This window comes from Electrona antarctica (genome assembly GCF_951216825.1).
Source record: "Electrona antarctica genome assembly, chromosome: 12".
Taxonomy (NCBI): domain Eukaryota; kingdom Metazoa; phylum Chordata; class Actinopteri; order Myctophiformes; family Myctophidae; genus Electrona; species Electrona antarctica.
The window spans coordinates 40,388,917-40,408,870 of NC_136793.1; the positions used below are offsets into that span (position 1 = coordinate 40,388,917).

Consider the following 19,954-nt stretch of genomic DNA (forward strand, 5'->3'; position numbering starts at 1 on the left):
CACAACACCTTTAACCTCACAAGCATAATTTAGGTTCAAGATTCAAGAATGTATTTGTTACAACCCCTAAAAGTACACAATAATAAAATAATATAGTCCTCAGCTTAAGCACTTAAACACTATATACTTGGTCGGCTCCATTTTCCTAGCAACATTAAATCTCTTAACCAAAAACTGCCAATCTACAAGCTCACGATGTGGTCTTAAAAACCCCAAGAACTCTTCTTCTGAGATACTCTGAAATCTCTTTGGATCAGGTCACAATTTTAATGACCTCCTTTCAAAGTCATTATTCCTCACATGTTCACATGCGTGTTTCACAAGTGAAATTGTGAATGTTTGTGTACTCCTGTACATTTATTCTTGTTTGTTAACATAAAACAGCCAGTGCATGTCTCTGTGTGAAAATGTGTGGGAACCTGCACACGTGTTATGACAGCAACCAGGTGAAACCTGAACTTTCATTTAAACAAAGAAAAGCAAGAAATGTGTGATATCAAGGGGAAAAAAAGGAAAATATTAATAAGGACAAGATTATTTTAGCAGATTTTGTGGCATTAGTATTCCAAAGGACAACAGTGGTAAGAAAACAACTATGTTGTAATGATTACATATCAATGGACAAGGGAATACATATCCCACAATACTTTATGCAAGCGAGATTCCTACCTACAAATAAATGAAGGTATTTGATTTGAATGACCTTTAATGTCAATATAAATATTCCATTATAATTATAGTGTGGTATCCTTTATACTTTTGCAAGTATTTCTCATTTGAAGCATATAACCCAAATACGACAGCGTATACACATAGTCTAAAGCTGTCTTTGTCTCACTAATGCTTGTTTGCTCAATCCAAGAGTAAATAATGAATTTTAACATTATTAATAACTACACTATAGTAACTTATTGGACAAATGACGTGGAATGAAAGCACAAAACGATCTAAGACAACAAAAGCTCAACTTCAAAGCTACGGTACTTGAGTTAAGTATTTTATTACCCAATACCCCGTGTGACTTAATGCCAATTGTCAACCCTGTTATTTACCCCTTATCTCTCAATATTTCCACCTCCTAACGCATCATATAAAAGGTCTGGCCAATGTGTTTCTTTCTGCTGGCTCTATAGCTCACCCTGTCACCATGAACACCACCTACCATCTGTCTCTGCTGCTTTTCACTGGTAAGACTGATGTAAACAACTAGTACTTTAACAATATGATGAATAATGATGAAACAGTGAAAATAGCCTATGTACAAGCTCACAACACAATTGTATTGCAATGGTTTGTGAGCTTGTAGATCTGCTATTTATTTAGTTTTGATTGAAATATTTGTAAAACGCCTGTAATGACATGCTCAAAATAGGGACTCCAGGGTTTAGCTGGTTAAACTCTCTGGATTTTAACAATCTATAATAATCTTATATAATATTTCTACCCAAATAAGTTTGTAATAATACAAAAAATGTATATTTTAACTTACTACATTAATAATACATTTTATTTAAAGTGCCTATCATTATCTTCATAAGATTCACATGCTCGCCCCCTTTTATAACTCTATGATGATTTGGGTTTTTTTGCATAGAAGTGCATTTGTATGTCTTCAAATGTTCTGATCAATTGAAAACGGTGGACCCTTATGTAAACAAGTCTTAGTGCTTTTTCTGGTTTTATCCTCGTAGCAGTTTTTGTATTGACCTGTACTTTCGCTGAAATGTACCCATTCTACATACTGTGAATACAATCAAATACAATAATACAATCAAATACAATAATACAATCAATACCAATTGATGCCTTGAGGAGACCTGCAACTGTTGTATTGAACTATATGTTATACTGATTGCTTCATGTCTCCTTGCTAGCCTGCATGGCCAGTGGCGCATTACTGCCAAAGGCCCTGTGGCAGTTTGGGCGTATGATCCAGTGTGTCCAGCCCGGGGCCAACCCTTTGGCTTACAACGACTATGGCTGCTGGTGTGGATATGGTGGGAAAGGTGCCCCTCTTGATGAGGTGGACAAGTAAGACATTACTTTTGATTTGTTAAATGCCACTGCTGTGCTATATTGTGCTTAGACTACAGTAGTTGATGTGCACAGGCTGGAGCTGAAAAAGCATTCCGTCTAAAATAGAAGAAATCATATTTTGAAGTTTAAATTAAAATTCTTTATTATACAAGTGAAGTGCCATCCCATTCTTTGGAATAAACACATCTCATTTGGCCAGTTTGGTGTGTGTGTGTGTGTGTGTGTGTGTGTGTGTGTGTGTGTGTGTGTGTGTGTGTGTAATCGGCCATAAAAATGCCATATCGGTATCGGATCTGCCTCAAGAAAATCCCCCCAAAAAAGAAATATATATAAATCAAGTGTCTAGTACCTCTAGTCTAGAACAAAAGCCAAATCAAACCCTAAGTGAAAATAAACCTACATTTAATTTGTGTACTCATCTCATTCAGTATAGTCATTCAGTTGTGAAAACACACTTGGAAAAGAGTATAGGCTATTTATTGATTGATTGAATACTTTATTAACAGACTTTGGGCCAAGCCCCTAGGCCTAGGGCCAAGACTTGTTTCCATTGTGTGCAGATATGACCCTGCAAATAATCGGAGATCGGATATCGGTCATAATCATGCACACCATATATATATATATATATATATATATATATATATATATATATTATACAGATATTATACAGAGGATATGGAGCATAACGAAATGTTCCACCCAAGTTTGACTTTCCCCCAAAAAATGTCAGGTGCTGTAAAACCCATGACGACTGCTACTATGCAGCCAGAACTACACCTGGTTGCACAGCCATTCTCGACCTTCCATATGTTCTGACTTATGACTATACCTGCACCAACCAACAAGTCAGCTGTACAGGTAACATTAATTGAGCGATTGGTACTTTGATATGATTTAAATAAAATGTAATTCACAATAGGTGGTGTAATGTTAAATTGAATAGCATAGCTTTATTCAAGACTGCATTTCTGGCTTTGATATATGCAATTCATTCACTTGTGTACTTTTATTTATATTTAAGATGAAGCTCATACTATTATGATATTACATAAACAGTGCATCAAATAACAATTGCATTGCTGGCATATGCTAAACCTTACTACTCCCTGACCAAATCTGTGTCTGCAGATACCAATGCGAAGTGCCAGGCTGCAGTGTGCGAGTGTGATCGAGCAGCAACCAACTGCTTTGCCAAGGCTACATACAAGCCCGAAAACAAGAACGTAGACCAATCACTTTGTGAAAATTGAGCAAAATCATGCCCAACAAAATCAAATGACTTATTAATAAAAGGTATTTGACATAATCAGAGAATAGAGAATGCTGTTTCTTTTGTCATTTGTCAAACAAAAGATTAATCTTGGAAAAATAAATAAAAAATGTTGTTCAACAGTAGCAGTCCAAATAAAAACACCCGTGACATGCAAGGTTTCAAGCTATCTGTGACCTTTTGTTTCTTTAGTCAGATATGGCAACCTACCACTTACTGTACGTATCTGTACCTGTGACTGTACTTGCCTCACTATTACAGCTTGAAATGTAATGTAAATGGGGCCATGTCACTTTAGTTGAGTTTATGAAACGTAACAGATTGACAACACTGTAACCCTTTGTAAACACTGTAAACCCTGTAAAAAAAAAAGAAAAGAAGAGGCGCTACGTGGGTCCTTTATATGTAGAGAAAACTGTAGACAGGTGCTCTTTGGAGAGGGTTTCAAATAACAAAGCACACAAGTTCTTAAAAAGACCTTGAATGAGTCAATTTCACTGTGGAAGGAGGTAAGAAGGTGGCGAACTTAAAAGAGGGTCCAAGGCAGCTCTATCCAGTTGAAGTAGAAAATCCTTTATTTCATCATCAAGTTTTAAAAACAAGGGTTAAAAAAACGACCAACGCGTTTCGGCCTGCATGGGCCTTCATCAGGGTCAACTAAAGATGACTGTTTGACACGTCATTAAGTAGTGCCAGTAATCAGCATCTCATTAGATCACATGACTTCACATCATCATCAGAATAATGCAGAAAAACAACACCTGGGTGTGCACACCTCACTATTACAGACCACCATTAGCAAGCTACATATCACGTACAGAAAAAAATCTAATGGAAATACAGTATATAAATGGGAAAGAAAAAGGTTCAAATAAAAGTATAAATGTTGGTATGTTATACTATGTATGAGGATGAAGGGGATTGGAGAGAAGTCAATGTAGTATGTAAGGAACTTTTACAGGAAGGGAGAGAAATCGACGTCATCATTTAGGCCGGGGAGTATTGTTGCTTTCAGAGTGACTATCCAAAAGGTCTCTCTTTGGAGGAGTTGTTTTAGTCTGTCACCCCCTCTTACTGATTTCGGGATGGTCTCAATAACCATCATTTTTAGGTTGTTTGGATTTGTGTGTCCGGCTATCTTATAGTGTTCTGCCATCGGGTAGTTTGGGTTTCCCACCCGTACAGCGTTTTTATGCTCAGTCAATCTGTCTCTTAGTCTGCGCTTGGTGCGCCCAATGTAGAAGCAGCCACATTCACAATGCAGTCTGTACACAACATAAGTACAATTACAATTGGCATAGTCTCTGAAATGGTACGTCTTTTGAGTGGATGAATCAATAAAGCTTTTAGTTTTGGCTATGTTGGAGCAATGATTGCAATTTCCACAAATTAAGTTTCCCACTGGTCGTTGAAGCCAGGTCTCTTTGGAGGGGGAGGTAGATAGCTCCTTACATAGGTAGATAGTTCCTTACATACTACATTGACTTCTCTCCAATCCCCTCCATCCTCATAGTATAACATAGTAAACATACCAACATTTATACTTTTATTTTAACCTTTTTCTTTCCCATTTATATACTGTATTTCCCATTTGATATTTTTTGGTACATAATATGCAGCTTGCTAATGGTGGTCTGTAATAGTGAGGTGTGCACACCCAGGTGTTGTTTTTCTGCATTATTCTGATGATGTGAAGTCATGTGATCTAATGCAGGGGTTCTCAACCTTTTTGGCCGGGGACCCCCGGAAATGCTTTGGCAATGTCTCGGGACCCCCGCCCCGCCCCCTCCCGACCCCCAATATAAATTGACTGCTACAATAACCTTAAACCATTTTGGGCGGGAACCCCTTTTGATGTTTTAAGCATTGTTATAATTTAGCTATTGAAAAATAGCAGATCTACAAGCTTGAACTTGTAGGTCTGCTATTTTTGAAAAATCGTGAAAATATATATATATATATATTTTTTGAAAATAATTTGGCGACCCCCCGAGGGGTCGCGACCCACGGGTTGAGAACCCCTGATCTAATGAGATGCTGATTACTGGCACTACTTATAATGACGTGTCAAACGCGTTGTTCGTTTTTTAACCCTTGTTTTTAAAACTTGATGAAATAAAGGATTTTCTACTTCAACTGGATAGAGCTGCCTTGGACCCTCTTTTAAGTTCGCCACCTTCTTACCTCCTTCCACAGTGAAATTTGACTCATTCAAGGTATAGAACTTTTTAAGAACTCGTGTGCTTTGTTACTGTAAACCCTGTGTTTGCTTATTATTGTGAGTATTTGACACCCAATATATTTGTAACAGAGTTTGGCTAAAGCCTGTTAAGTATTTGGATGGAAAAATGTTGATTCCAGCATTGTACTAAGTAACTTTCTGTGCGCAACATTACATAACAAACAAACATTGACATTCACAAGGAAAATAATGACACCTTTGCACAAGGTTTATCAATGTCCTTAGATCTTTGTTCGGGTGGTTAATGATAACAGCAGTGTTTGTTTAATCTTGAGACAAGCAACTCTGTCACATAATTCTGTGTTGCCGACATTGACCAAATAACCACTTTCACCCTGGTGTTCCTATTTTTTGCACGTCATTATAGGCAAAGATGTTGAAAAAACAAAGGGGTTCCACCCCACCTCAAGACAAATTCAGGCTGGTCCGGTGCATCTCAGGAGCGGGACCATCATCGTGTTATTTTTACTGGTACCACAGCGTTTGAATGATGTCACGTGCACGCGCGTGCATGTTGTGCATGCATGTGCGCATCGATCACGGCATGCACACAGAACAGCTGATAGGCTATAGCCTAAGCCTATTGTTAAATAGTGTATGAGAGCTTTAGACAAACACAAAAGTAGACTTAAAATAGTCAAATCATCTTTAGTGCACACTAGCGAAACTAAAAAGTTTGCTTTGGACGAATTAATCTGTTCTTTGATGGAGGAGGAGGCATTCTTCTTGTGTGCAGAAAACCTCACAGCAGCAGTAGCCTACTGGAGCCATAGCCTACTGCTGCGAGTGTGCATGCTTACCGTATAGGCTACGTGCGCTCAGGTATAAACAGTTAAAGCTGTCCTGTTATGCAAAGTAGTAGCCATTTGATTCGGCACGGTACTTGACACGGCGTGAAAATAGTAATAGGGAGGGGGGGTAAACCTAGACCACTGGGTACTTAGTGTGTCTTGGAAAGTCTGGTGACGCAGACACGAGGTTGATTAGGTCTCATCTTGAATCTAGGGGGACGCGTTCTAGCACATGTTTAATCCATTTAGGCCTGACGCTTGTAGGTCTGCTATTTTTCAAAAATAGCAGACCTACAAGCTCATAGCGCGCCACTTGGTGGCGCGCTATGAGCTTGTAGATCTGTTATTTTTCAATAGCTAAAGTATAACATAATGTTTAGTTAAAACACCAAAAGGGGTTCCCGTCCAGAATGGGTTAAAACAAGACAATTAAAGCCTTTTTTATTTTAAGGGTGCATGCAAATAACGTGACGTTTTGATGTCAATACATCTTCATCACGTTGACCTGATGAAGATTTATTGACATTGAAACGGTGTCACGTTGCACCCTGTAAAGTCTTTAATTGTCTGAATTTGCTCCAGCGCCTCCCTTCTTCTTACACGTCACAATGCAACCACGTGTAAAAATGCAGATCTACAAGCTCACAACAAATTGGGGAGCAACTTGTTCCAGAGCTTGTAGATCTTTTTAAGGGCTTAAGTGGCTAATTTTGAGTGAGTGTGAATGAGGTTAAGAATGCATTAGAATAGAAAAGCCTTTTACTATTTATGTTTCCAATAACTTCATTAATAACAATAAAAAGGTTGGTTCCAAAATGACAGATTCACCTTTTGAAAGAGTGACACAGATTTATTGGCATCAAAGTAAAAGTCACGGAATGCATACTGTATAAAAGTGAATATTATTCAAGGTATTATCACACTTGAGTCTTTAGACACAGTATAAGGTCATCTTGGATTTCACTATTTTCTATGTTGAATAATAAACACTAGGTTACAGTTATAACATGAATATACAGCATTTTGAAACAGAAAGCTTATATTTTTGTTTTGTTTTTCATTAAATCTTTCTGTACAATTTTAAATCATTCTTCCCTGTGAACACTCAGGATGAGTGAATTACATACAGTATGGAAAGACACTGGACTGGAAAATGATTTGTTCTAGCATTGTAAAATCAATATACTGCTATTCTTCCATTTTGCAAAAGCACACCATTTCCGTCTGTGATGTTGATAGAGTACAACTGCATCACTTAGTACACAGATGAACTACCGAGTTCTACTCTATAGAGTATTTAAAACAGAAATATACAGCATGTGGAATTTAATTATAGCTTTCAAAGAGGCACAGTCATTGACGGAGTACAACTCAATCGCCAGGTACATATGAACTGTCGAGTTCTACTCCATAGGCATAGAGTATTTAAAACAAAAAAATATAGAAATGTATAAATTTGTAAAATATAACAATGTAAAAATGCAATGCAATGCATTTAATTTAAAATGGAATAATATATGGAATTACTCATTATATTGGTTTGTACAAGAGTGTCGTAACATACTTCTTTTTGTAGCGGTGTGTTGCACTGAGAACCATCACCCCATCCTAAAATACAAACAAATGCAGTGTTTAGGTTGGTACAAGAGTACAGCATATCATTGTCTCCACCAGGCCGAAGGCATGGGGAGAGAGTATGTTTTGCACTCCGTCCGTGTGTGTGTGTGTGTGTGTGTGTGTGTGTCCGTCCTTCCTTCCGTCCGTCTGTTACCAGCTAATCTCCGGCACCGTTAACCCGGTCGATGCCAAACTTTGCACACACACTCCCTGGATGCCAACGATGAACCTCTGCCCCACATTTTCCAGAACGGCCTGTTATAGCGCCACCATGAGGCAGCTTTTCAAAATTTTACCTAAAACTGCGTGAAACGTTGCATGCACACTCCCTAGAGGCCAAGGACAAACCGTTGACCTGCATTTGCCGCATCTGCCTTTTATAGCGCCACCAGGAGGCCGACTTTTGTAAAACACATTTTTTTATATTACTCCTCCAGATTCTGTCCAAAAATCTCACAAATCGTTACACACTATCTCTATGGTCATGTGCTCAAGTCGGATCTGTCCGATATTTCATATTCCATCCTAATTGGCTATAATTAGCTTTCACAGTTTGCAAGATTGCCCCGTTTTGAACAAAAGCCTCAAATCATGAACGCAGCATGCAATTTACGTGAAATCTTTCACACATTTTCTTACTAGGCTGAGGAATATATCCCACCCTTTTCACATTGGCCTGTTATAGCGCCACCAACAGGTTGATTTTTGCAAAACACATTTTTGGAACAAAATACCTCAAAAACATGTTTATATTAATCCTAAACATTTTGCCAAACATCTCACGCAGTCCTATCCTCCTGGTGGAGACCTGTGCCCAGAAGGGCACTTTTTCTAGTTTAAAAATCTTTTTAGATATGAGCATCAGAGTTGAGTGAATTTGGTTTGTGTATGTACTATACTAGAATTTCGCGGGCCTTTGGCCCGCTCATCCCAGAGTTGCGTTGCCCTGCGTTGCGATACAGAAGTCCACAGATACAGAAGTCCACAGTGACACGCGTTGTATGCAGCTGTTTTGTGTTGCAGCGCGTTGTTGCAGCGCGCGTGTGCGTGTAGTGTTGGTGTTGTTGTTGTTATCCATATATGCGCCTCGGTTCGTCCTGTTTGTTCCACGCCAGGTCTCGACGCGGTCGTTCGCGCAATTTTCGTGTTTGCATTATTTTAACTGTGTATGTAATCGCGGCGCTCTCCATCCAAGTTAGAATCAGTGTGTGCGGTGTGTTGTTGTTCTTCTTCTACTTTTGTTTTCCGGCAGGCTGTACAGTGTGTGTGTGTGTGTGTGTGTGTGGCTGGCAAGCGTGTGTGTGTGTGTGTGGCTGGCAAGCGTTCGTCTTGTTGTTATCCTAATGTGTGTGTGTGTAACGTCCGGTGGTGCATCCGGATGTTAGATACGTAACATAAAAACTCACGTGGGTCACGTGGTGGGCTTTGAGCAAATGGGAGAGGGAATATAGTGTTGCCAGGTCCGCGTATTGTAAGCGAGTGGTAGTGTGTGTAAGTAGTGTGTTGAATGGCATTTTTTCGGTGCTTGTTTTCATAGACGTGGCAACAAATTAGCAACAGTAGCCAATGGGAAAAAAGGATGCAGTGTTGCCAGGTCCGCGAGTTTTAAGCGTGTTGTAGTGTGTGTGAGTAGCGTGTTGTATGGCATTTTTTCTGGGCTTGTTTGCATAGACCTGGCAACAGTGTTCCGTGGCCTGTGTGTGAGTGCGGGGGTGTCGGTGCTTGTGGCGTGTTTGTGTTTATTATTGATATTGATATTGTTTGTGAGTCTGGACGGGAGCCGGCTTTAGTGGCAGTGCAATGACATTTTTTACGCGGGTGGTGTTGAGTGTGGGCGTGCGGCGCGACATGAGGAGATAGGCATGGATCGACGCGGAGGGTAAGTCTGTGACGTCTTAGTGTGTTGTTGCAGTGTGTGTTGCAGTGTGTCAGTGACGTAGTAGCTGGTGACTTTGGGTCCCTTTTCCTGGGTTGGGTACACCCTTTTGGGTACACCTTTTCAAATGTATAATAGATATATATTCTATGTATTTTTCCACTCTCATTGTCTGTATGTCATGAGAGCAGGACCTAGTGACTTTTGTCTCTTATTGTTGACTATGTTGATTTCCTAATGTATTTGTACAACCATTAGTCTTTACATCTTTTCTCGTATAATAATTTTTAGAATGTAACTGAAATTATGTAAAAGTTATTTGGGGTCCTTGTGCCTTTAAATGATGTCATCAAATTGAGGATCATCACAAGCTGTACCTCTTCCTCTAATTGAGTACCACACACGAAAAACAGTCTAAGTCCAAATTTCAGACTGACCCCTCCACGAAAAGGCCTCGTTGTCCTGAACCCTTATCTATCATTTATATATTATGGATCAATAGTGTGGACTTAGACTGTTATTCGTCTGTGGTACTCTGTCTATTGTGATTGGTTGATTCTTTTTCAAATGTTTGTATATAAGTAACTGTCAAAATGATGCGTTATGCCTGAGGAAGGTCCCTAGTGACCGAAACGTTGCTTCATTAAATAAGACAATACTTGTGCCGAGCAGATACACAGTGTGCGGGTGTACCTTATTGCTTTCATAGATATGAGCATCAGCAAAATGCTTCAGAATGCCATGCAGGCCAGGGTAGCGTTCTTTAGATGCCCTGTATACAGGTTAACATTGCATATTGATTTAGCTTGTTTTGGTCAGTGACATTCTAGCGTCCTTCTCCGTTATGCTATTTTACATACTTTAACTTTACTACATCATATAACATAGTCACTCACCGAAAACAGAAGATCTACAAGCTCACAGATTAGGGTTGTCCCGATCCGATAAAGTGATCGGAAATCGGGGTTGATCACGTAATTTTCAAATGATCGGAAGAAAAAAACGTGATCGGGACATCCCTAGTTATATCCATATCATGATATTAGACTGGATATTGTCTGTGATTTTGGATATTGTACTGTGATATGGCATAAGTGATATGGCATAAAAATTGGTATTGGCAGATAGTCGAAATCAAATGATCGGAATCGGATCGGAAGCAAAAACACGTGATCGGGACATCCCTATCAAAGATGCATGTCTCCATTGTATGATTAAGTATAAATTAGGCTTTGTAGGCTTTGTACTACCACACATGGCCTTTTATGGTGTATGCTATGCAGTTGACTTCTGAAATATACTTTTTGTCAAATACTCTAGAGCTTTTTTTTCCTGTAGCTTACCTTGATGGAAAGAGCATAAAGGTGATTGAGCATCACATGGTTGGGCTCTGGAAGCAGGGTGGGGTCACACTAGGATACAGAGGAAGGGAAAATATGGCCAAATCATTTAGCCAATATGTTTGCAACTCATGTGTTTGATCAGTTAGTAGGGTGCATACCACATTTCTGAATGTTTAAAAAAAGAAAAAAGGATGCTCGATTTTCAAAAAGATAACTTAAAAAAAGGAAAGATTGATCTTCAAAAACATAACTTTTTACTACTGCTTTACAAACAAAGACCTTAAGCTTAGCTCCAGTGCCGCCGCCAGGCATACGCACAGTACACACTGTGCACAAACAGAAGAAATTTGCCATTCTTATCCCCAACATTCGGAGGAGAAATCTGGTGCGATGCGTTTAGATTCAGATGCCTTCCAAGAGAAAAGTATACAGAGATCTTTGTTTACATCTGCCTCCCGTAGTCTACCTGCTTGTGGCAATTAGCCCTTCACTAAGTCCCTCCCAAACCCATCCTTGTCCAATAGGCACGTTAGCAGCGAAGAAAGCTTGACCTGCATAGCAACGAAGCAACCATTGCTAAACTATTTGGATTGGCATTGGACAATTGCTTTTTGAGGTGGGATTTAGTGAAGGGCTAATTTAATGAATATATTGCAGTTCAAGATGCAAATGTTCCTGAGATTTGGGGCGACCTGATAGCCGAGTGGTTAGCGGGCGCAACACTGTCTAATGCCTGACAATGATTCTCCGATTTACTTCTTGGCCAACCGGAAACTTCACCTGTAGAGACTGACACCGTCCCATCCCATACCGTCCCAATCCCGGACCAGAGTAAAAAATAAATCCCATCCCACTCCTAGTAGTATGACTCCTGGTCACACTCAAAATTACTCCCACTCCCGTTGACCTTTCATTCCCGTCCCAATCCCGGGTAAATACAAATTTTAATCCCATCCCGTGGGAATCGCACGGGACCCGCAGGAATCTCGAATCCCCTGTTCTCTGTCTGTCCACATTTCCCCCATCTTTGTCTTTGCTGTATCCGTCTGGATAATGCATACAGTACTTTTTTGTTTTTGTTTACTCCAGATTCTGGCATTAGGATGACTTGTAACTTGCAATAGTAACCCTAAAAGCTGTTACATTTCCAAAAGTATGGTAGTCATTTTTTTGTTGATGGATATTTCATTTTGGAGTGTGTTCCAGCAGAAAATGCACACTTACAGAAAGGGCTGTGTCCTTGTTTAGCAGTACTTGGAGCAAGTGAGGTGGTAAGATAGGAGGACTCTTAACCTTGTCCTCTGTCTTCATTATATATGCATCCTGGTGGTAGGGGCCGGGAGGGGAACTGGACAGGTCTGGAAAAGTACAATCACTTCAACAACAATAGTATACAACACAGCACTTCAAATCATTGAACTTAATAGGTTAGCAAAGTTCTTTGAATAAAGAAATAACAGTACTGATGGATTCTAATGGACTTCTTATTTTCTTCAAGGACCCCCTCTAAAACGAGATGATGCATCTCAAGGGGCTATCCTTTAAATTAAATACATTTTCAATATATTATGGATTGGCACTCAATGCCAATCAATATTTACTATTGGATTCGCAATAATTACTATTACAATTACTATTGTTTGATGCTTTTGCATTCTCATAATATGTGTACATTAGATGCTATCATGCTACAGTATATAATGATTGTATTTTTAGATATTGATAACAAACACAGGAGACGAATGTCTAAAGAAGCAAAACAAACATGTTCTACTCTTATATGCATGTACACAAGATGTAACAATAAAGACCTACTTGAACCTACAAGTATAGAATAGAGCTGGGCAATATATCAATATTAAATTGATATTGTGATGAGACTAGATATGTGGGATTTGGAATGTCAATAAAATTATATGCAACAACAAGTGTTGTCTTTTCCTGGGTTTTTTTTTTTTTTATATATATAATTTTTATCCCACGATTTTGTAACCCATTTTTCACCCCTGTGTCAATTATCTAAAGTGATCCTGGGCTCTACATACCCTCCGCCAACCTAGTCCCCATATATGGGGGACATGAGGAGAGCAACGGACTTGAACTCATGCTTCCTTCATGCCTGAGTGTCCAAGTTGCTCCTTTACACCTGACAGGGGGGGAGTTTCCCTGGTTGGACGTAGCGCGTGGAAGGAACACGTTATTCCAACCAGTTCCTTTCCCCTCCATCAGGCGCCCCGGCTGGCCAGGGGGAGGCAGTTTAGAGACCAGGATTACTGCATTTGTTTTGTGAGGGTACCTACCCTAGGGGAAAAGGTGGAGAACATGCAAACTCCACACAGAAAGGCCCTTTCGCCAACCCCGCCTCGGGTATGGGCACTGATGACGTGGAGGAGGAAACACGCCGTCAGCACCCACAGCGTCCCGAGCGGGAATCGAACCCAGGACCTTCTAGCTGTGAGGCGACAGCACTACCAACTGTGCCACCGTGCCCCCGGATTTAAACTTTTAAAGGCTGCATTACACTGAAGTGACACTCAACTTAACTGACTGTTCTACCCATTTTATTATATAGACATTACTGATGATTGATTATTCATGAAAAATCTAATTTTGTAAATATTTTGTAGCGTCATTATTCAGTCCCACAATGATGTATTTGGTAAAAAAGAAAAGAAAAAAGAATGAAAGAAATTATATTTGTTTGCAGCATACGCAAATACAGATGTGCCTGTACCTGAAATATCTGCAGTTTCCTGTGAGTCAAGCCTGAGGGCATCAAAAACTTCAAAGTCTGTTCTCTTCACCTGGATTGTATTATTGACTGTTCCAGTTTTGCTAGTCATAACAGCCTAGAAAGGAGATCAAATGTTGATATTAATTGACTAAAAATGCAAACTCAAGTTGGAGAACTAGTATGTGTAAAGTATGAAACTTTCCTTTTTCTTCAGTCTAACATGATCAACCACAATGTCAAAATCTTAAATTGTATTTACATGCAAGTTAATACAATTAATACAATTAGGGGCCACGGTCACACATGGCAAGACAACAGGTGTAACAAATGTTCCTAGAATACGATTTCATGTGTCCCTCCCAGTCATCATAGGTTTGGTTGCATCCCCACTGGCAGTTGCAAGGAGTTGCATTGGTATGATTGTGACATGTCCTTAAAACGTAAACGTTTTGTTGCAAGGAGTTGCGACTAGCATTGGTGTTTATGTGGTTTGGGCCAGAGACAAGTGATAGTAGTAGTAGTGGCAGGCAGTCAGAAAACTTTCCACTCACCCCATTGGGATCCAAGGTCCACTGTCCATCTACACATAATTTATACTGGTGCTCCCCCTCTGGTAAGTCAACGATAGCCACAAAGTTGTTCTGACTGTAGACATCACATTAAAAAGGGGGGGGGGGGGGGGAATGTATCAAATGCCATAGTTCAGATTATTCTTGACATATCATCGCTGTCAGTAAGAAACCTTGTATCTCCATAATTTATATTATTTTCCCCCCATAAATGAATGCCCAATTTTACACTTCATATGACAGTGTTGCTCAAAAGTAGTTATTTTCGCCAGTGTTTAAATAACACATTACAATCTTAGCCTATAATGACAAAATAAGGACACCAAATTGAAAGTGATTCATTCTCTCTGTGGGTTTTATAAATATTAAACTAATGAAAAGTATTAACAACAGATATTGTGTCTATAATAACTACATTGGATCACAGGTAATTTTTTTCCATTTTCTTAACAGTAATCGACAAGGTTTACGCCTGATAGCGATGATATGTAGCATCTTGGCTAAATAATTCTGTTATCTCTCTACCCACTACCTTTTATTTAGTGGGATCTTGGTAGCCCAGTTGTTAAAAGAACCAGACACAAAGACTTCTTTGGCACCCCCTGTCCATCTGAAAACAGTGGGCCTAGCTTGTGTTGAACATTTAGTGTCACTCTCCAAGTCCTGTTGCCAGGCCAGAAACTCTTGGATTTCCTGTGGAGCCTGGACAAGATCAAAGCATATTTTTTGAGTTGGTAGAACCAATATGTGTGTAATATTGGAACTTAAAACGGATAGGTTCCAGGTCAGTTTGGAAATTCTCTCACTGTTCTCAGGATAAACACAGGACAAACACATACGATACAACCCAATATCCATATTAGTCCGGCAGCCGACAGGCTTCTTTTGTTTAAAGTGGGAAATTTGGTATAGTCTTTTTTATTGGCCTAAAATATTGTCTATATACACGCGTACATTCATGAATCCACTTGCTGACCGGCTGTGGGTATTGGGCAATTCCATTTTATAGGGGTTTCTTGTGACCCTACCATTAACATCCAATGGCAGGCAAGAAAAATTGTCAAAAATGTCAAACTTTCCTTTTGCTTTAGGTAGGGTGTCAAACTAGGGGGTTTTCATGATTCTGAATCCATTCCAAGCATTTGTTTTGTACAAAATACACTCCTTGGGCTAAAAACAGCCATAGCCACTTGCCCAAATGTGCTGACCTCATCACATTTGTGCTGATCTCATCACATTTGTCATGACTTCTATGGCTGTTTTTAGTCCAAAGAGTGTTTTTTTGTGCAAAACTAATGCTTGGAATGGATTCAGAATCATGAAACCCCCCTAGTTTGACATGTCACATGCTACTTAAAGCAAAAGGAGAGTTTGACATTTTTTTACATGTTTGCCTGCCATAGGATGTTAATGGTAAGGTCACAAGAAACCCCTATAAAAACATTTGCCCGATACCCACAGCCGGTCAGCAAGTGGATTCATGAATGTATGCATATAAACAATATTTTAGGCCAATAAAAAAAAACTATATACCAAATTTCCCACCCGTCAACCCCCAGGACGTTTTTGTGTTATCCTTTTAGCCTAAATGTCTGACTGTACCTCGTGCTCTTTACATTTCTGACTAATCAAGTATTCAAACAATGAATCATTATATTAATTAACAAAACACACACAAATCAGACGTATTTCACAACATTACACCAAACATCAGCAAGGGCAAAGTGAACCAGTTGGATAAAATGACTTTCATTATTACTCATAAATACTTTTGAATCTTCTCTTTGGAAAAGATCTGCATCGTCTGTGCTGTCTATCAGGATGTTGGAGCGTGGCTCTTTAGCACCATGCCCATCTCGATATGCCTTTTCTCCCTGGCCACCTCGGTCACTGCTGCTGTTCCCCATCGTCTCTCTGTGGCATCAACAGTCAACAGCCACTGCAACACACACACACACAACACATCAACCCTTCATTACAACACATCAACCCTTCATTAACTCCAAACATCACCACATCATTCAACAATCCTCCAATGACACAGTACTTACTTACTTACAGTAGTTTACACCACAACCTAGCCCATGCATGGTTGATATGATATCATATATTCCATGCATTGGATTCTATACACAGACAAATAGAACACTCAATGTATTTTTCATGGCGGGTGTCACTGTCATCCGATAGGTGGCATTGTTGTTTTGGGGTGAGCCTTCCGCTTACGATCTGCTCTGTGTATACCGTACTCACTCACCCAGTAATTGTCTCCACCAGGCCGAAGGCATGGGGAGAGAGTATGTTTTGCACTCCGTCCGTGTGTGTGTGTGTGTCCGTCCGTGTGTGTGTGTGTCTGTCCGTCCTTCCGTCCGTCTGTTACCAGCTAATCTCCGGCACCGTTAACCTGGTCGATGCCAAACTTTGCACACACACTCCCTGGATGCCAACGATGAACAGGCCGTTCCAGAACGGCCCGTTATAGCGCCACCATGAGGCAGCTTTTCACATCTTTTACCTAAAACTGCACCGATCTGCGTGAAACGTTGCATGCACACCAAAGATGGTTTATGTATGAAGATGGGCCATCTTCATTGGATCCACTAGAGGCTAAATGGTACACAAAGCCTACAAATGGTCTCCTAAATATAGTAGGCGTGGTTTGCTTCTCCCCGACCTCCCCCTCCCCCCCTGACAACAACACTGTTTCCACACTCAGTCTAGTAGGTGGCGGTAATGCACCATTTAGGTTTGCCAACCACCATGAAACCCGATAGAAGAAGAAGACAACAACACTGACAAGTCATTAACAAAGTACATTGAAAACAACTGACAAGTAGTTTCTCGAAGTCCTCCAACCATATAAATTCATGATTTGGATCTATCTCATTAAAAAGTCTCTCCCTAATAGAGTTGTAGAATGGACAATAAAAAACGAAATACTTTTCAATTTAAATTTCCTTTAGATCACACAGACTACATAATCTATCCTCCTCAACCGTGCCTACATATCTGCCTGTCTCAATATGCAGACCAAGTATGCCAGCTCTAATTTGGGCACATAAGGATAATTTCTAATAGTTTTAAATATGTCCATTCATTTCACATTATAATATTCACATATTATCATCTTAAATATGGGGTCAGAGCCCCCTATGTGTTGTCCGTGAAATTGCAGATGGACAGAGAGAGGCTTCCGGACTCATCTCAAATCTCGCGAGAGTTTGTTGCTGGGATAAAGAAATGTCATTAACAAAGTCGATTTTCTCCTGATTTGTCTCGCTAAAAGAAGCCATTTTACTATGAATATCTTGTAAATATTGTGTGCCTTGTGATGATTTGGTCCAGTATTTAGTTCAGTGACCATGGAGTTAAGGAATGGTTCAGAAGCTGTGTTCACGTTCACTCTCCCATTGGAAATGAATAGACTCCAACATTCTTCCTGTCTCCTAATAATGTTACCGCCCACCTCACGCAGATACAGGAAGTAAAGCAAAGTGGTCTCTCTTGCTAATTCTCCTCTTGGATGCACACTCCCTAGAGGCCAAGGACCAACCTTTGACCTGCATTTTCCGCATATGCCTTTTATAGCGCCACCAGGAGGCCGACTTTTGTAAAACACATTTTTTGATATTACTCCTCCAGATTCTGTCCAAAAATCTCACAAATCGTTACACAGTATCTCTATGGTCATGTGCTCAAGTCGGATCTGTCCGATATTTCATATTCCATCCTAATTGGCTAGAATTGGCTTTCACAGTTTGCAAGATTGCCCCGTTTTGAACAAAAGCCTCAAATCATGAACGCAGCATGCAATTTACGTGAAATCTTTCACACATTTTCTTACTAGGCTGAGGAATATATCCCACCCTTTTCACATTGGCCTGTTATAGCGCCACCAACAGGTTGATTTTTGCAAAACACATTTTTGGAACAAAATGCCTCAAGTCATCCAATTGCCATCAAAGGCAAACATGTTTATATTACTCCTAAACATTTTGCCAAACATCTCACACAGTCCTATCCTCCTGGTGGAGACCTGTGCCCAGAAGGGCACTTTTTCTAGTTAATTGCTGTAATGGGGGTCATATTTTTTCAGATATAGTAGCCCAAACCAAAAGTAAACCCACATACTAAAGTTCTGATAGAACATGTGCGAGCAATGTACTAAAATGTCCACGTTTCCACGATGAGATCAATCACACAGACCACATTCTGTGAATGGGTGGCATTCACACAACAGCTGAACATTTGAAATACACTTAAATTAGGCATACAGTATGGGACACACAACTTGGCAGGTGCATTTGTAGTTGGTGGCCAATTTGTTTGTCATACTTGTCGTCATACTGCAAATGTCACTGGGAATCTCGTGGGGTAGAGGTACATAGACATACTAGTCAGTCTTCTGTTATAGTAGATGAAGAGCTCATTAATTGTTGGATTATTGGATGAGTGTTCATTCTAGGGCTTTTTTTTCTCCCTGGAAATAAAACGTCTGGGTTTCCGAGGCTAATCACAAAGTAATTCCAAGCCTTTCTCACCCATTCATAGGCTACAGTCACTACACCACACATCACATTTGCTCTAGAGAATGGTTGATAATCCATCCAATAGCACACAAGTCACAGCGCCACTGTCGCCACACAAGACTGGCACTTCAAGTTATATGGCCTTATGGCCGTGTCAACATTCACTATTATAACTCAACGTGACTCACAGTAATTTTCCTCCTGAAGCTGTGTACTCCGTAAGAGTATGAAGAAAATAACCACAAGTAAACAAAAAAAAAAATAACATTTAAAACAAACCTCCTGAGTTTTGCATTGTTTCCGTGTTTTGTGTCTCGTCTCCGGATTAATAATTTACAAAACCAAACGTCATGGACGTGCGTATTAAAAGGTTTAAATGTCCCCAGATGAGAGGTCGTAGTTTTTACGTTTGTCTTACCTTTAATTGTAACGATTGCTTGGGGAAATGCTTTAAACCTCGTCGTGTCAAAAACGTACTGTCTTGTGTCTGTGCGCTGCTGTTTGTTGACGCAGCTTAAAGCACACCCCTTCCGCCTCCTGTTTCACGTGTAATTTATTCCGTAGTACGACAGTGACAGTATCAACAACAACAACAAATCCGGTATTTAACTACAAACTTTAAAGTAAAACTGCCTGCTTCAATATGAATAGGGGCATATTTTAAATGTAGGACATTAAAACGTGTAACTGCCTGATATGTTCAATAATGATTTTTAAATGTAGGAAATTAAAACGTGTAGCTCATGTAGGCCTATGTAAAAATATCAAATATTCTACCCTTTGGCAGAAACTGCCTACTATAACCATACTATTCCAATACATCTATAGTTTTAGCACATTTTAAGCTGTTACACAATTGATTGATTGATTGATTGATTGATTGATTGATTGATTGAAAATTGTATTAACAGATTGCAGAATGGGTACAGTCCCAGGAAGGTAC

At 39.7% G+C, this 19,954-nt stretch overlaps 2 protein-coding genes across 3 annotated transcripts; one reads left to right on the forward strand and one right to left on the reverse strand.

The window, feature by feature from the left end:
• Positions 1-1,147: 1,147 nt before the first annotated feature.
• LOC306934404 (phospholipase A2-like) lies at positions 1,148-3,342 on the forward strand (the record flags this gene model as incomplete). The annotated part of the gene is made up of 4 exons (XM_079516973.1): positions 1,148-1,187; positions 1,875-2,031; positions 2,771-2,898; positions 3,169-3,342. The coding sequence occupies 4 exons, from the start codon at positions 1,148-1,150 to the stop codon at positions 3,288-3,290; spliced, it is 447 nt and encodes a 148-aa protein (XP_079373099.1). The 3' UTR covers positions 3,291-3,342.
• A 3,823-nt stretch (positions 3,343-7,165) lies between these two features.
• LOC306933270 (5'-AMP-activated protein kinase subunit beta-1-like) lies at positions 7,166-19,545 on the reverse strand. Of its 2 annotated transcripts, none has more exons than XM_079515410.1 (8): positions 19,430-19,545; positions 16,252-16,421; positions 15,015-15,184; positions 14,465-14,558; positions 13,914-14,028; positions 12,404-12,537; positions 11,180-11,248; positions 7,166-7,951 (listed from the first exon to the last, which is right to left on the reverse strand). In XM_079515410.1, exons 2-8 carry the CDS (start codon positions 16,387-16,389, stop codon positions 7,874-7,876), a joined length of 798 nt encoding a protein of 265 aa, XP_079371536.1. In that variant the 5' UTR covers positions 16,390-16,421; positions 19,430-19,545; the 3' UTR covers positions 7,166-7,873. The 2 variants fall into 2 exon arrangements, with proteins under 2 accessions (XP_079371536.1, XP_079371537.1); XM_079515411.1 differs by lacking the exon at positions 19,430-19,545 and adding an exon at positions 19,291-19,390.
• Between the last annotated feature and the right edge of the window lie 409 nt (positions 19,546-19,954).

Bases quoted from the DNA above. Each gene is read 5' to 3' on its own strand.
- LOC306933270 (XM_079515410.1), bottom strand. From the start codon at position 16,389: ATGGGGAACAGCAGCAGTGACCGAGGTGGCCAGGGAGAAAAGGCATAT. The intron at 14,559-15,014 runs GTAGTGGGTAGA...TGATGTCTACAG, and splicing joins AAGATCCCACTAAATAAAAG to TCAGAACAACTTTGTGGCTA. The intron at 11,249-12,403 runs GTAAGTGTGCAT...TCTGTATCCTAG, and splicing joins ACAAGGACACAGCCCTTTCT to TGTGACCCCACCCTGCTTCC.